This window comes from Diadema antillarum, unplaced genomic scaffold, assembly GCF_040938485.1.
Source record: "Diadema antillarum isolate AM-2024a unplaced genomic scaffold, OU_Dant_1.0 seq00000441_RagTag, whole genome shotgun sequence".
NCBI lineage: Eukaryota > Metazoa > Echinodermata > Echinoidea > Diadematoida > Diadematidae > Diadema > Diadema antillarum.
In genome coordinates, this window is record NW_027271416.1 from 303,709 (window position 1) to 321,062 (window position 17,354).

Below are 17,354 nucleotides of genomic sequence, written 5' to 3' on the forward strand. Positions count from 1 at the left end.
AAGAAATGTTCTGTTATTTCCAAACGAAATCAGTTTTGTTATTTCGAACGTTCTGCCAGTATAATTACGGAATAAAACGACGGCCCCAAAACGGTTACAGTTTTCGTTCTCTGAGGGTTCGTTACTCCGAAAAGAATAATGGTAAAATAATACTCTACATTCTTAATTCTGATGAATGATCGTTAATCGAAAAATGATGAAGGAGAAAATAATATTCGTTTATATCCAAACGAAATCAGTTTTGTTATTTCGAACGTTCTGCCAGTATAATTTCGGAATCAACGGCCCAAAAAACGGTTAGTTTTCTTACTCTGAAGGTTTGTTATTCCGAAACAATAACGATGATAGATGATAGATTCCTTTCTGAAGGTTCGTTGATCGGAAAATGATTAAGAAAAACATATTTGTTAATCTCCGAACGAAATCAGTTTTTTTTTTTTTTTTTTTTTAACTTTCATCTGTAGTACCGACTTTCGGTGTTGTTGTTTTCGATTACAAACCTTCGAAGTATACTCGGTAATGAATCGTTTCATTTTATGATGAAACAAACCTTCGGAATAATGACCATCATTACATTTTTGTATGATATCTCTTTGATGTCACAGCCAAACTACCGCAGTATACCCAGAAAGGAAAGTGCAACGATGTCCCGAAAGTTCTCGATCGCTTCTCGCGCATCTGCATGCAATAGGCCTACCACGTGGTCGAGCAGACGGCGAGAAAGCAAATACACGGCGCGTGTTGTTGCGATGCAGAGATGGCTAATTATTGCAACAGTGAAACAGGAAAGGCCTAAAAGAAATCGGAACCTTCACCATCGGCACCTACTTCTCTTTCATTTATCATTTAGGAAACTGCCGCCAACAAAAGGTATGGAGTTTCTGCATTGTTACTGCGAGAATATGCCCCTCACAACATTCATTACATCTCCGTGAAAATGTCGCATTTAGTGGCATTTTAGCGGCGATTTATCTGTGTTGTATTGAGCATTACCGAAGGCTTCCGCGCTTCACTTTGCTAGCAATCAAGAGCTCAAAATCAACTTACCATAGAAATGTCCAAAGTCATGGTGAGCTATTAAAAAAAAGCAAACAAATAAACAAAAATCAGAAGTAATGAGAAATATGCACATACCAATACATTTACAATCACTTTTAAAATTCTGCTGGCCGCAATTTTGTCTGTTTACATTGCCGGGCTCAGCCGCGCTTTTAATTCAAACCTTTAAATATTACATTTGTCGTAGTGGCGCTCTGCTTGTAAACAAACGCAAATTGGTATAGCATGGTTTTCAGACCCTTTGCCAACTGGATTCCGTGGCGACAAAGTCGCCGTTCGGGCAAAGGCCTTTGCCGAAGGAAAAATCTTTTGCAGGACAAAACCACCTTAAACTATGCTAGTTTTCGACGTTGAGGGGGCTAATATCGTGAAAAGCGAAATTATAGGGCTCACACCTGTAAATAAAATGGACTGTCCCAGACCCCTTCACAAATTCGTACCAAAGATACCAAAATAAATGAAGAAAAAAATTAATTAAAAATCGATGATGTAGTTTGGCAAAAAAAAACAACTGAATAGCTGTAGACATGGAGTATGAATTTGTCTACAAACTGCATTTTGGTTGGAAGATGAAAGCTTCTCTGATGGAATTTGAGGGGACTATATTTCATTGGGCACGTGTACGGAAAATAGGTGATTTTTTTGAGTGAAAAGAACTCGTAGTCTGGCTTTGCGGACCCTTGGCCAGAATTAGAGCAGAACAACCCACCCTGGAAATCTGATTATTAAAACGCTGTCCTAGGAGGGGATCCGTGAAGCCAGACGCAGTCTCCGCGGAACATTCGCCGACGGACAGATACAGACCGATCTTTCGGTCAAGTCTAGTTCATGCAGTTACGATGCTTGTTGATGCACATCAGCGGTTAGTTTGTAAAGTCGCGACTGTTCTAACGTTTAATAGACCATCAATTGCCAACTGGACACACAGGGCAATTTAGGAAGTTGCATGCAGATTTTTATGATGCATTAATGTAACATTTATACTAGTCACTTTGCACATTCCTGACCGATCAAATGTTTTCTCATACTTTGTGTCCAATCAATCATCTCTATAGTATATACACCAAAGATGAAAACTGTGAGCAAAGGACTTTCTTACGACATATTTTTGTGCTTCTCTGAACCCGTGTACCGTTTAATAGACCAAGTTAACAAGACAAGTATTGAAGTACCCAGCATTACACATTTTTAAGTGTAGAATAAAACCACCTGGTGATGAATTGGCTGATCTTCTTACCTTTCTTTCCATCTCCAGATGTAAACTCATTAGGAAAGGACTCCTGGAAAAATAAAGCAATATCGAAGAATTACCGTAACAGATCCATCGTGTTTGATTACCACTGGTCTAACCTGCTAGCTGGTTTAGGGTGGGATTTCACGGAGCACGCGAACGATTTGCGAAGGACGCGAATGACAAAATCCAACGTTCGGAAAAGTTTTTCTCCGAATGTGTTCCGACAATGAAGCTGAAAACTATTCTTGCGCAATTTGCGCGAAGTTTCCACGACGTATGTGCGAATGTCGTGTGTATCATTGCTAAAGTACAGCATGTTACGTACACGAAGAACACGCGACGGAAATGCGAACAACGAAAAATGTTCAATAATCATGGGAGAAAATGTACCCAAGGAGAGGTGGAAGCTGTCTTAAGTTGATTTTTTTTTCGTTCCTCTATTCTCCTTTGTTTTTCTCTCATTTCTCTATCGTGTGCTTGCCTACATTTTTTTTCCTAGGACCTATCTCCACTAGTAAAGCATTTCATTCTTTTTTTTTGCAGTTCCTCCAACACATAATCTCTATATTAGACAGTTCAAATGAAATTTTGCATACTTTAGATTAATATTAAGTGTATTCTGCGATTTTTTTTTGTATATCAAACATGTCTTTTTCTTTGATAGTCTTTAACTTCTTTTGTTACTGTAGTTGTTAATGATTGTTTGATGTGTAGATGTATGGTACGATTTTTATACGTAGAAAACGTATAGGTCATACATCCCCAAACGTGCGCCAAATGTTCGCGAGAATGTCTCAAAAGGTACGCGAACAGTTTGCGATTACGTCGTAAAATGATCGGAAAAACTTCGCAGATTTCGCGTAACATACGCGAGACATTCTCCAAAGTTTCGGGAGTCTGTTTGGGGTTTCACGAACATTTTGCGAACATCGCGCGCGTCTTGCGAAGGTCTTGCGCATATGACGAGGCTTTAAAGACACTTTCGAGAACAATTCACGAGCAAATCACGACCAAGTGTACGGAAAAGGTTCGCAAAAAATTTCAAACTTTTTTGAAATCATCGCCGAAGTAAAAACGACATTCGCGAACAATTGACGACGCTTCCGAACCCTCACGTTCGTTTGGCGATCTTTTGCAGACTAAAATACGAATGCTGGATTTTGCCATTCGCGTCCTTCGCAAATCGTTCGCGTGCTCCGTGAAATCCCACCCTTATAGTGCAGTACACTCTGCAGGCAGCCCAGCAGTATAGATCTACTGTGTATCATTTTTCCACTCATATCTCGAATCAACATACCGTATGACTTCGCAGCATGTTTTGCTTGAAATAGCTCTTCATAGTGAAGTGCAAAACTGTTTCTGAAACAGACCCTTTGGCTTTCAATGGATACACCCAAACAGCCCTATGGGCTATACATGTGCCTATTCTAAATGCAGCTGTCATTTGTATGACGCACCTCTTGACCCCCCAAGCCCCGGGGATCAGACGACAGGTAGGTAGGTGCGTCATCGATCCTACCAATGTGCGTCATACCTTTTAGTACTAGTAACTATACACAGCCCAGTCGCTGTACGTAGGTACGTCGCGACAGGCGTATTCGCACAGCGTACTTACATCGTCTGGTGCATGGTCGGGCTACGTACCCTCCGTCACAAAAAGTGACACACCTAGTACCTCTATGAAACATTGACGCAAATGCAGATTCCACGGTCAACGGTCGATGCTACACTACAGTGAGAGCGAGATTCTGGTGAGTTTGAACAACTTTTTAATATATAATTTCAATGAACAGCTTCACACACCGGTACCACTGATTTTTCAGAAATGTGAAATACAAGTCCTTTCCTTCCATCAGTCTGTTACAGCGACACTCTGTACTAGTAGGTGCCCGATGCCCGCACCTCGAGGCCCGAATACCGCCACCCTGCAATTAAAATTGTTACAAGCGCACTGAGAAAAATTCATGCCTGGGACTATGTTCATTAAAAAACTTGGCAGGATTACCACAAACGAGCAAACTGTGGTAAAAAAAAGAGCAGATTTTTCGCGAAATTTGAAACTTGTATTGGGAATACGTGTTAGAAGTATCATCACGGTCACCCGCACACATCTTTTACGTGCTTGTATGGGAGCTTCACTGTCACTCGCACACGTCTTTTACGTGCTTTGTCTATGGGAGCGCGGGTGGCGAGTTGCGGGCCCCTTCTGTTAGCGCACAACTATTTCGCATCGTTCGCGTTTAAGGACGATAGCTGAAAATGTCCGGTACCGATCAATGAACTTGTGGTTCAGTTGGAATCTTCAGCATTTTTTCTGTATATGAGTGGGATTTCATAGAATTTCAGTGACGAAATGTGATTCAAATATGCATAAGCATTAACTATGGCGAGGTGCGGGTCACCCAAGTATAGACCTACTCCATAGTACAATGTATCAGAAGGTTCACAATCAATCGCTTCGGCCTTTGCTTTGCCGACTGCAACTGCAAGTCACATGCACGGTCATTAAACGTAAACTAATACAGTTCATGACTCATGCTACATACCGTACCGTATCGCAGCGCAGCTTTGCCGGTGTCACAGTCGATCCGTTCCGGGTTCCGGGGGAACCGATATACTGGTCGAATCCAGTCGATTAGTTCCGCAGAACGAATATACCGCACAATAGGCCGTACGCAGAAACGTTCCGCAACCGCCGATCCTATCCGGGTTGTGCGAGTAGGCCTCATTAAAAACAAAATAATATCTGTGTATTGTGGATGCTGATACCAAACCAAAAAAAAAATCTAAGAAAACTATTTCTTCATTTTTTAAATGATATTAAGGACAAACCTATTTTTACGTTCTGATAATTTCCCTTTAAATGAATCATATTATAACCTCGTACAAGTAGCGCGAAGAAATGAATTACTGTAGGGCCTACAATGTATTAGCTAAATATCATGCACAAATACGTACGAGTTGATCATCTGGAGCCGTTGCGCAGACAGTGTACGATTAGCCTTTATTTATAGACAAAACTTCAAAGAACAGTTCAACGAAAGAGCATGATAATACTATAGAATCTAGTTATAGGTCCTACATTTATAAGAGACTGCTTGAAGTGGGAAGGAAGAGAGAGGGAGGTTTTGCTGGTAGGGTACAGCAAGGATAAACATGGTTTTTTTTCGGTGAGCTTTGTTCTGATAAGAAAATTATTGTTCAGCTGTACTTCAAAACAAAAAAAGAATGTTGGTCTAATAGTCTGCAAACAAATTGTTAATGTGTATGCCGTGTATGCAGGGGACTAAAATGGAGCTATGCATTTGGATTTCATTTCATTTATCTATTTTATTCTCATTTTTCTTTCAAAAAAACATAACATAAAGTACATCAAAAATGCAAACATAAGCAAGTATACATTACAAAGTATGACATTCAGTGGTAATTAACAAACTAATAAAGATATGCACACATACTGGTATTACAAAGTTATGTTTGCAGGGTAAAAATGAGAACTAAGAGGTCCACTAAAAAGCGTTGGTTGTAGATTTTAGACCACTCTAAAATATCTTCAAAAATACTTATTATAATTACAAGTGCGTAATTATGCATAATGCAAAAAATAAGACAAAATGAAAGAAACAACAGAGACACAACAACGTGACATGACTAAACTGAGGGGAATATACGAATGAAAATTAAAGGAAGGAGAGAGAGAATGCCTACACGCTGAACAGGATAAACAGAAGAGGAGATTTATCAACTGATTACTTAAATTGTCCACTCTGGAAATTCTTTATACATTGGATATCGCAACAAAATTTACATTCAATACATCACAGGTACACCACAATCAGACATGTCATAGAGTAAAAAATGAAACTCACTCACATTAACATACAGTAACGTATGCACCATAATAACAATACATTAACCCGACATTTACAACTACATGTATACAAAAACTATTGATATACAGCTGTATACGAATTGAATTGAATTGAATTGAATTTATTTATTTATGGATACATGGATTAAAATTTCTTTATTTTAAGCTGTTGAAGTAGAGCTATTATAACTCGAGATGAATAAAATTTTGCTTTGTTTACTTTTCTCCTTATTTTTCTCCTTCGCACTCTAAATCTCTTCTTTATTCTTTATTTTTAATTCTGTGTTGTTTTTTTCTCTCTTTGTTAGCCTACCGCTTTTACCCTTTTTACTTTTTATCTAAAAGATGCCATTTTGGGGTACATTAAGCCATATTTCTGTCTGTTTCCTGTCGATTCATGTTACATGTAGTTTATGATAGCTGTTTTTCATTTTCTTATCTCTTTCAATTTCTGTCTATCCCATCGCCACTATTGGCTTCACACCTTTTACATGTGCATATAATATGTGTTTCCATTAAAAATGTATGTACATATATAAATGAAACTTAATGTTTACGAAGAGAAAATGTAACTTTTTTTTATGGAACACCAGATTTCGGACATAGGTGCACTGTTTGGATATTCAAGTTATAGGGTATCACTAGAAGTCAGAAAATTTACGTGAGTTTGTGATATATGACCCCATATTTTGCATGCACTCTAATTTCTTTCAAGGGGAGGGCTAGTAACTGATCAATGGGTATCAGTGGGAATGCTCGGGGAAGATTGTTCCAAATCTAGTAGGATTCATTAAAGAGTACATTAATATATCTATTGTTGTATGAAAATTATTTGCTTCAGAACGGTCTCATATTCAAGTATAACTGTGTTGTTTAATTCCCCGTGACTGTACAGGCATGCTAACCCGGAAACATTACACTGCACATTACTTGAATATGAGACCATTCTGAAGCAAATAATTTTCACAGAACAAAAAATGCACTCTTAAATGAATCCCCAAGGATTGGAACAATCATCCCCCAGCATTCCCACTGATTCCCGATGATCAGTTACAAGCCATCCCCTTTTAACAGAAGATATTTTTTGGGGCCTCAGTCCCTATCATGGAAAGGGAAGACATTCAAGATTGAACGGATGGTACAGTATTGACTATAAGGTGGTGTTCAGAACAAACAAATAATGAGAAACCTGCAATACTAAACAGCATTCAATTCTTTTAGGAATTCAGAGTTCATTTTACACAAATTAGCTTCAAATTGCTGAGATATATGTAGCTACAGTGCGTACAAAAAAAGCAACAAGATTCAATTTCGAATTTGTGAAGATGGTGTTTACTTTACTCCAAAGTAAGTAGCAACATCATAAAGCCATATAATCTCCTCTTTCCAATGACATCTTATTTATTCTTACACGGTCACGGATGGCTGAGTTTCAGTTAGTGAGACCAGCATAAATCCTTTTTAATTCACTTTTTTTTTAATGTTCAGACTGGTGAGACATACCTAGGGCCCTTCTTCTTTGAAAACAACCGCAACGAAAATGGATGCTTACAAATTTTAAATTAACATGTGATTCCTGAATTAATGGAAGATTTTCCTGTGCAACAAAGGGGTGTGTTCAGACGCCTATGGTGGGCACAGGATAGCGCACCAGCCCATCGACTAGTTACAGTAAGAAACAGATTGGCTGAGGTATTTGGAAATCGGGTGATTGCCCTGTATCATGGTGTGCAGCCATTGGCCACCAGAATCTCTGGATCTGACTTCTTGCAATTTTTCCCCCTTTGGGGTTATCTCAAGAGCAAAGTGTTCATTACCCTTCAACCTGATATTGCAACTCTGAGACAAAGAATCACTGAATTTGAAGCTCTACGCCATCAAGCCACAATGATTCGCAGAATTGTGCGTGAGATGTAGAAAAGAGCTAATCTCTGTGTGGGAAGGAATGGTGGCCATGTTGAGGGGCATGGGATGTAATGTTAAAAAGAGATATCCGAAAAAAACAATGGTAAGTTGTGGTTATTAATTTCATTATTCCATTAATTTGTTAAGTTAATTTCTGATAAGGTGCATTGATTCTTGCAGGGTCTAAACTTGGTCCCAAGTCCAATTTACCCATTGTCTAAAAAGAATGATTACTTAGCCATCCATGACCGTGTATGCATAAATAATTATCATTTTGAAGAGGAGTATCATATATGGTTTTAAGATGTTGCTACTCACTTTGGTGTAAAGTTAACACAATCTTCACAAATTTGAAATCAAATCTTGTTGCATTTTTTTTTATTCGCATTGTATAAACAAAGAGACCCTAATTAAAGGATGGACCCACCTTATCTGCCCACTACACATGTCTTTTTTTCAGTCCAAACCGATTTTGTATAATGTACTTTCAATTTCTCTTAGAATCGTACGCTCTCTATTTCAAATGTGCTTTCTAATTACAAGTCTTGCAAAACGTTAAATTTTCAATCGCCCACTCAACCAAAACTATACTGTATCTCTTTAGAATACCTTTCCTGTTTGAAGTAATCTGTGTGTATAGATAGACCGCCTCCCCAATAGAGAGAGAGAAAAACACACACGCACACATTCATATGCACATACACACGGACACAACATATAATAAAGACAACTTAACACACAAAAACAAAATTCATCGCGTCATTTTTAGTTGTTACAACTGAAAAAATAATGAACCAAACGAACATGCATGTATGACGTTGACGATCATATTGGTCGTTATATCGCACTAAAATGATTAGACTCTGTGCCCTGAAAATAGACATTAAAATGAAGGTGGACTATTTGAGCTCATAGTATGTTTAATATGAAGGTCCTTGTATTACAGTAGTTAACATAAAGCATGCCGAACATCGCAATTACAGTTACTCATTCGGTTATTCTGTTCAAAATGATTCAAATCAGAGAGAGGTTGGCATGTCCAATGTCACATCGTGCAGAACTCTACAGAGCAGAGTTCTGTGACTGTACCATGGCCACCATGACGACGAAAGAGATAAGGGAGGGGAAAAAAGGAATCGCTTTGTAGTCCGGGTTTCAAATTGGCAACTTTGTTCGATTGGCTGGTCAGAGAGATTTGGAGAAGTTCATTGGCTGTAGAGGGAGACTGGAAGAGTACATTTTACTGAAGGGGTGTTTCCCCATTACCACTTTGTATACATTGTACGGTAGAGACCCGGAACGAATCGGCGGTGGGGGATCTTATCGGCGGTGAGGCAAAAATCCCGCCGATTGGATCTGGGGGATCTTATATACCGGCCACAGTCCGCCGATAAGTTCCGGCGGAACTTATCGACTGGCCGGAACGGATCGCCTGTGACACCGGCATGCAAGCTTCGAGTAGTGACAGGATCCAGGACAACTTGCCCTCGAGACAGGTCGCCCCGGAGGCGTGTTTTTTTTAGACGGCACAGATTGGGGAAACTAAAAATCTATCGGGGACCCTATCCCTAAACCTAACCCTAATCCTAATCCTAACCCTAACCATCAAACCCTAAGTACCCTAACCATAACCAAAAACCCTAACCCAACGTTTTTCCCATAGGTTTAACACGCGCCATGCCCCAATCTTTCAAAGTTGAAATTCCGCGCGCATGTCAATGGCAATATACAGTGCAACAATGCCAAAAAACCGCCAATTTTAAATCCGAATTTACTCGCCAGAATGGACGGTGACCCCTCGTTTTCTTTACATATTTTGAAAGCTGATGAGTTGTACATGTCATTCCATGGGTTGGCGATGCTGGAAAAATGATGAAAAGATATCAAATTTCTTAATGAAATAAAAAAAGTAAATTTTCAAAATGACGTCATCAAATTTCAAGTTTACTCGAGCGTATCTCACTTATCCTTGGCCAATTTTCACCCAGATTTCAGTATGTTGTAGCTTATTTAAGGCTCTATAAGTTTTAATCAATCAAATATTTCGCTGGATGAAGTCTTCACCTCGTAAAAATAGATTGAAGGTAACCTTGTCAAATTTGACCCATTTGCGAGTTTTATCTATAGGAGTGCACTTTTTCTTGAAATGAAAATTAACATGACTGTCTTTATCGAGCACTATCTCACTTATTCTACTGTGAATTTCTCCCAGATTTTAATATGTTCTTGCTGAGACTTTGCGCTATCGGTAATGTGTCCTCCGCTTTTTCATACGACGTCGAAATTACATCGAAAAACTTCGCTTAAATTAAAGCTTAGCTTCAATGTATTTTCATATTTCTTTCTTTTTGCAAATTTCTTTACAATAACACATGAAAGACATTCTCTAGTACCCCTATATTTTGCACATGTTTAGTTCATGTGACGTACATTATTTTATAAGGTAACAACTACTTGATCGAACACCATCTTGGGTAGGTAAATTAGGGTCAAAGGTCATAAATGTATCATCCTGTATCTTGGTGAATACATGTCATATCTTTCCAATATTTTGCACACACAAAGACCACATTACCAGGATCATTTCACAAAGTAACCACTTTTTTCTCAGATGCCATCTTGGCTGTGCAAAGTGGGGTCAATGGTCAAATATACTTCATTCTGTATCTTCGTTACAGTGTATGAGGAATATGGCACCAAAGATGGCACACCTGACTCCATTTTTTCTATATGAGAATCCGAACATCACACGGCCAATGTCCATTAACACAGATGAAACCTTTACGGTCATGCCTATTGGGATCAGGACTCAAATCATTGATTTTTGAAAAGATCGGATCACCTAATTTGTCAGTCTTGACAAATTCCAAGTCTAGTTTGTTTTTGTTTTTACTTCCTCAGTTTTTGACCAGTGTTCATAAAACTTGGCACACACATGCTGGGTTTTGTAAGATGTGCAAGACATATTTGTCGAAGGTATGGGAAACTGTTGCCATGGTAACGGCATGTTTATTGCAGAAAGTCAGGGATGAATATTTCGGAGTGAACTACTTCATCAGTTCTAGACCGATACTCACAACACCTGGCACACACATAGGTAGGGACAGTGATTTTCCGTTCAGAGAAATGGTCTTTTCCGTTTCTGAAAATATGTAGTTCCGTTTTGTCTATATATTAAAAACAAAATATAAATATTATTAAATTATCGTTTTGAATACTAATAGATTAGTGAGAAGAACGCCAAGCTTCTGACGCGTCTTGACGAGCTTCAGACGAGCGTATGTCTACACTGCAGTACCTGCCGGCGAGCTTGGCCGGAAAGCCACTGACAAGTCAGCGCCGACCAGTGAGCGCCTGCTGAGCTGTGCTTTCCAGCAACTCTGGGCCTGGAGACCGGGGGAATTGTCTGTCCAAAGATTTGAAGGTATGTATTTTTTGTTGTTGTTGTTTTTACTTCCTCAGTGTTAGACCAGTGTTCATAAAACTTGGCACACACATTGGTCTTGTAAGAAGATGTGCAAGACATATTTGTCGAAGGTATGGGTAACTGTTGCCATGGTAACGGCATGTTTATTGCAGAAAGTCAGGGATGAATATTGCGGAGTGAACTATATACTTCCTCAGTTCTAGACTGATACTCACAACACCTGGCACACACATAGGTAGGGACAGTGATTTTCTGTTTAGAAAAATGGTCTTTTCCATTTCTGAAAATATGTAATTCCGTTTCAAACTTGATCTAAATCGGAAATTCTGTTCTGTCATAGAAAATGTACACAGCAAAAACATGAATTCCACTTTACAAAGGTGAGTTCCATGAGTTTTCAACCGAAAAGTACAGAGCCCAAACGGATTTTCCATTTTGATTTACCAGTTAACGGAAAATCACTGTCCCTACATTGGTCATGAAGGTGGAACATGTAAGAAATATTTGTGGGTGTGTCAGAAACTCCTTTGCCATGATGGCATATTATTAAATAAAAATCATGGAAAATATTGTGAAGTGAACTACTTCCTCAGTTTTTGACCAAAGTTTGCTACTTGGTACATACATTGGTATCAGTGGGAAGAGGCGCAAGATGAATTTTTTTGATGTGTGGAAACAGTGTTGTCATGGTAACAGCATATTTATCGCAGAAAATCAGGGAAAAAGCTTGCGGAGTGAACTATTTCCTCAGTTTTTTACCAATGCTCTTGAGACTGGGCAGACACATTGTTCTTGGTGGGCAGATATGCAAGACATTTTGTGAATGTGACAGAAACCATGTTGTCATGGTAATGGCACATATTAATCTAAAAAAAATGAGGGAAAAATATCTCAAAGTCAGATACTCAGTTTTTGACCATTGCTCATGACACCTGGTACATACATTGGTATTGGTGAGAAGATGTGCAAGACATATTTTTTATGAGTGGGAAACTTGCCATGGTAACGGCAGATTTATTGCAATCGAAAAATTTTGCGGCATGAACTATTTCCTCAGTTTCTGACCAATGCTCAAGAAACTTGACACACACATTAGTCTTGGTGGGAAGATATGCAACCTTATGGATGTGTCGAAAACTGCATTGTCATGGTTATAGCATATTAATCTAAAAACTAGAAATGTCGCTATGGCGACTGGTATGCCTCCGCCATAATGCATGATTCTCCTAATAGGTCTAGATAGTCCATGTGGACAATGTGTGATTACATTTTCACAAAACTGGCAAAATATTGAAATGACAAGTTTGTCAGAAATGTGTTAAATGTTCACCTTCCTTGAACTTGGTTTAATTGGATGAATAGGAGAGCATGTATTTGGGGATTTAAGGACTTTAACTTGACTTTGACCCATTCATACATTTATGCATTGAGTAATTTTCATGGTACCGGTATGGAGAAAAAGTGCAATTTCTGTACTGAATAGTAAATTGTTACCATGTTCATCTGGCCTTAGACCCTAAAATTCATAAGATAATCACTTTCAGGTAGAACATGCATAGATATGCAGTAGGTTTCACGATAAATTGAGCCACTTCCGAGATATGGAGGAAAAAGTTAGTTCAGCACTTTCACTTGATCTTTGACCTTTTGACCTTTGAGGCAATAAAAAAAGAAAAAGAAAAAAAACTCTCCAGAGAATTTCTATTAGGTTACACATGCATACACCAAGTGTTAAAAAAAAAATACTAATCCTGCTGGCATTGCATGAACATGAGGGAAATAGTAAAATTTTGAAGTGTTGCACTTGACCTTTGACCCCTGACCTTTGACCCCATGAACCCTACATTCTCTAGATAATCACTGCCAGTCAGTACATGTATATATACTATGTTCCATGAAGATACCTTGAACAATTTTCCAATTTACAGAGAAAAAAAAGAAGTTTTAATACTTTTACTCGACCTTTTGACCTTTGACCTTTGACCTCATGACCCAAACTTTCACCAGAGAATCTAAATTGGGTAATACATGTATACACTAAGTTTCAAGAAAATATCTTCTGGCATTGCATAGATATGGTGGAAATAGTGAAATTTTATGTATTTGACCTTGACCTTTTGACCTTGAGCACATGCACCCAAAAGTTGATAGGCACAACTTCACCCCCTAATACACATACATGCCAAGTTTCATCAGGATACCTCAACAGCTTTTGATAGTTACCTTGTCCACAAAATTCATTACGGACGGACGGAAAGACGGACGGAAGGACGGACGGACGGACGGACAACCCGAAAACATAATGCCTCCGGCACCACTTCGTGGCGGAGGCATAATTAAAAAAAATCAGGGAAAAACCCTCCAGAGTGAACTAATTTCTTATTTTTTTGACCAATGCTCATGACACTTAATAGTACACACATTGGTCTTGGGAGGAAGACATGCAAGACATATTTTGGGGATGTGTCAGGAACTATGTTGCCTTGGCAACGGCATATTTATTGCAGGAAATCAGGGAAAAATCTTATGGAGTGAACTGCTTCTTTAGTTTTCGACCAATGCTCAAGACTATTAAAACACACTTATTAATAGTCTCAAGACTTAGCACACTTATTGGTCTTGGTTATTTTAAAGACAGACATATTTTTTGGATGTGTCAGAAACTGTTGCCATTTTTATTGCAGAAAATCAGGACAAATCTTGCGTAGTGAACTTCTTCCTCCTTTTTTTGACCAGTGCTTAATATGAGACTTGGTGGTGGGGAGGGGCTATTATTGATCACCTTCAGTGATATTTCGGGGGGGGGGGGGGGGGGGGGGGGTGGCGGCTATGGAAGTGATTTAAATCAGTGATAAAAAAAAAATCAGGGTGATTTCAATCACGATTTAAATCAAACCGATTTAAATCGTGCCAACCCTGATACTGTAGCGTATGAAGTAAATAAACTAGCTAGATATGCCCGAAAGGTAGTATTTTGGTATGGTGTTCATCGTTTCTCTGTTAGCAGATGCTTGTGCGGATAACTCCTTTGTTATTCAACAAGAATTTTTATGCCTCCGCCACGTGGTCGGAGGCATTATGTTTTTGGGGTTGTCCGTACGTCCGTCCCATTTTCGTTCTCACGATAACTTAACCATTTGACGGATCAATTTAACACTTGGCTCATGTATGCATACTAGGGTGGCAATGATCTGATTAGATTTGGGGGTCATGAGGTCAAAGGTCAAAGGTCACAGAGGTCATAATACACACAAAAGTAGCCAGGTCTGGCGATAACTCTTGAATGGTTTGACATTTTAACTTCAAACTTCCGTTAAAGTGTATATTCTCAGATCTGGCAAAAGGCGGAGGCAGTAATTTCGACTGCATGCAGTGGAGATTATCTAGTTTCATATTTGTTGCGATGAAAGGTATGGCAGTCGAGATTATCTAGTTTCATATTTGTTGCGATGAAAGGTATGGATGTGCAGATGTGCATAATGGTGATATACCTTGCATATGACGAAGCGTTGCCAAGGTATCTACATTTTATTGAAAACATTAAACAAATCTGAGTTGGCATAAATATGCTTTAATTGAAATTGAAAGAGAACTGGATTATTAATCTTTGGGCGTATAATGGTCTGAATCACAGAACTTGTGTTCCGGTATGGTATTCAAACTGACTGACACAACATATGAGGGTCTAGTTTTATAATGTATTTCTCTTTTGCTTTCTAGTGTTTTTCAGACTCGAGTCAAGGCATTCAGAGGAAGGAAAATGGAGGTGGCTGAACAAAGCCAGAGCAAGGAAATTAAGGTAAAATAGTTTTTAAAAACAAAATGAAATTTTTCCTAGAATTTAAAGAGATGGCCATTTTGAAAAGAGGGGTAAGATGTGCCATACTCAGTAGTACTGGACAAATTAAAGAAGTGAAATTTCACTTCAATTGAATTTGATGGTGACACTTAAATGGAATGCTGCATTACATGTTCCGAGTAGCACAAGCATCATCAGTGATCCGTAATCAATATTCCAGGCCATGAAAAGTTTAGGGGAGCATTTGAGGTGATGAATGTATGTAAAGTTATTTAGAATCACAATTAAATGCTTGTTTTCTTTCATTTGCTGACTTGCAGAAAAGTACTTACATGCCTCTGTGATACAGGTCAGTTTCATTTTGACATGACATTTAACCTGATCTTTATTGTGAACTGCCTAAACGTACATGATAAATATCTTAATACTTATTCATTTCAGTGTCAACTCATTGAAAATTGCCTGAATTGCTTTAGCTCAATGCATGATGAGCATTACATCATTGGCGTTCTTGTTTTTTATACCCCCGCCAAACAAAGTTTAAGGGGGGTATATAGTAATCAGAGTACGGGCGGTCCGTTGCAAATCTTGCAGATCAAAGTCCTTTCTCAGTTTTTGACAAATAGTCATCAAACTTGGCATGTACATTGGTCTTGATTTGAAGATGTGCAAGTCATATTTTGGGGTTGAATGGGAAACTGTTGCCATGGTAATGGCATATTTATCACAGAAAATCGGGGAAAATTTTGAAGAGTGAAGTACTTCCTCAGTTTTTGACCAATGCTCACGAGACTTGTCACACACATTGGTCTTGATTGGAAGATATATACGCAACCATATATGGATGTGTTGGAAACTGCATTGCTATGGTAATACTATTGATTTCAAAAAAATTCTCACTTATTGACCAATGCTCATTACACATAACACTTGTTTATTTTCCGCAGGGTGTGACCAGTGTGAATACACCAAAAGCACGTGTCCTTGCCACAGCCGTTGTTGAGATGAAAGAGGTCATCAAAAAACCTCTTATGGCAGCAACCATGGCTGAAGTAGAAAAGGAGTTGAAAGAGGCTTGTGCAGTTATTTCTAACCTTTCAGTGGAAAGAATGTTGGTATATGACAAATTCTTTGAGGAATATGTTGATGAACCAAATCATGTCCTAGTGGACAAAGACAAAATAATCCTCCATTTTGCATCAGCTACCATGCCTTCAACAACTGCAGCATCTTCAACAACTGCAGCACCTTTAACAACTGCAGCACCTTCATATGCGAAGCCTTCAACATCACAGTCAGCCCTGGTTATCGCTAAAGATGGCACCCTCAAGATCAGCTCAGAACCTCCATTAGTGCTGGAATCCAGCCAGTCGGACTGTGGCCAGCTGTCTGAGAGAGATATAGAAGAAAGGGCGAAGATATTTGGCAGAGATGGGAAACCTGTGAATCGTTATGGCAAGAGAATCAATGCAGTGGCACTTTCCTTAGCCAAAGAGGACCCATCACTTCTGCAAAACAGAGGGAATCTTCTCCAAAAAGCAAGACTGGCTCTTCATGAGTCTGGCTACGAGTATGCACGTAGGAAAAAAACACGCAGTAAGAAATTTGGCACCGAGCGCGACGAGGCAAAAGAAGTTTTTAATCACAGTAGTGAAGTTGTACGCCAGGACCGCCTAACTGAATTAACAGAAATTATCAGTAGCCTCCAAAGACAGATTTCCTATTTGGAGAAGGGAAAAGAGCAAGCTGTAAATTCAAATATGTATGGTAAGGCAGCTACTTTAGATCAGCAGGTATCTGAGATGAACCTGAAAATCTGGAAACTGCATGTGGAGAAGACAGAGATCATACGACATAACGCTAGGTTAGAAAAGAGAAGAAGTAGGAAGAGAAATAGAAGTGGGAGAAAAGAGGCCAGAAAGCAGTCAAAGGAGACACACAGTGGTAATGTAGATAGCAGCACTGACGTAGATACATTGTAGCAGTGTTGATTTCATATCTGTTGATGATCAGAATGGCAGTGTTAAATCATCTAAAACAGAATCTGTGCTTGAATGAT

At 38.9% G+C, this 17,354-nt stretch overlaps 2 protein-coding genes across 2 annotated transcripts in view; one reads left to right on the forward strand and one right to left on the reverse strand.

Moving 5' to 3' along the window:
* LOC139732611 (beta-ureidopropionase-like) overlaps nt 1–17,354 on the reverse strand; it is a 40,191-nt gene that overhangs the window by 7,395 nt on the left and 15,442 nt on the right. The window contains exons 10-11 of the mRNA XM_071643468.1: nt 2,297–2,339; nt 1,048–1,074 (exon numbers count right to left, since the gene is read on the reverse strand). Coding sequence (XP_071499569.1) covers nt 1,048–1,074; nt 2,297–2,339 — 70 coding nt within the window. The remainder of the gene's footprint in view (nt 1–1,047; nt 1,075–2,296; nt 2,340–17,354) is intronic.
* Nucleotides 15,214–17,277, forward strand: LOC139732614 (uncharacterized). The gene is made up of 2 exons (XM_071643471.1): nt 15,214–15,295; nt 16,243–17,277. The coding sequence occupies exons 1-2, from the start codon at nt 15,257–15,259 to the stop codon at nt 17,275–17,277; spliced, it is 1,074 nt and encodes a 357-aa protein (XP_071499572.1). The 5' UTR covers nt 15,214–15,256.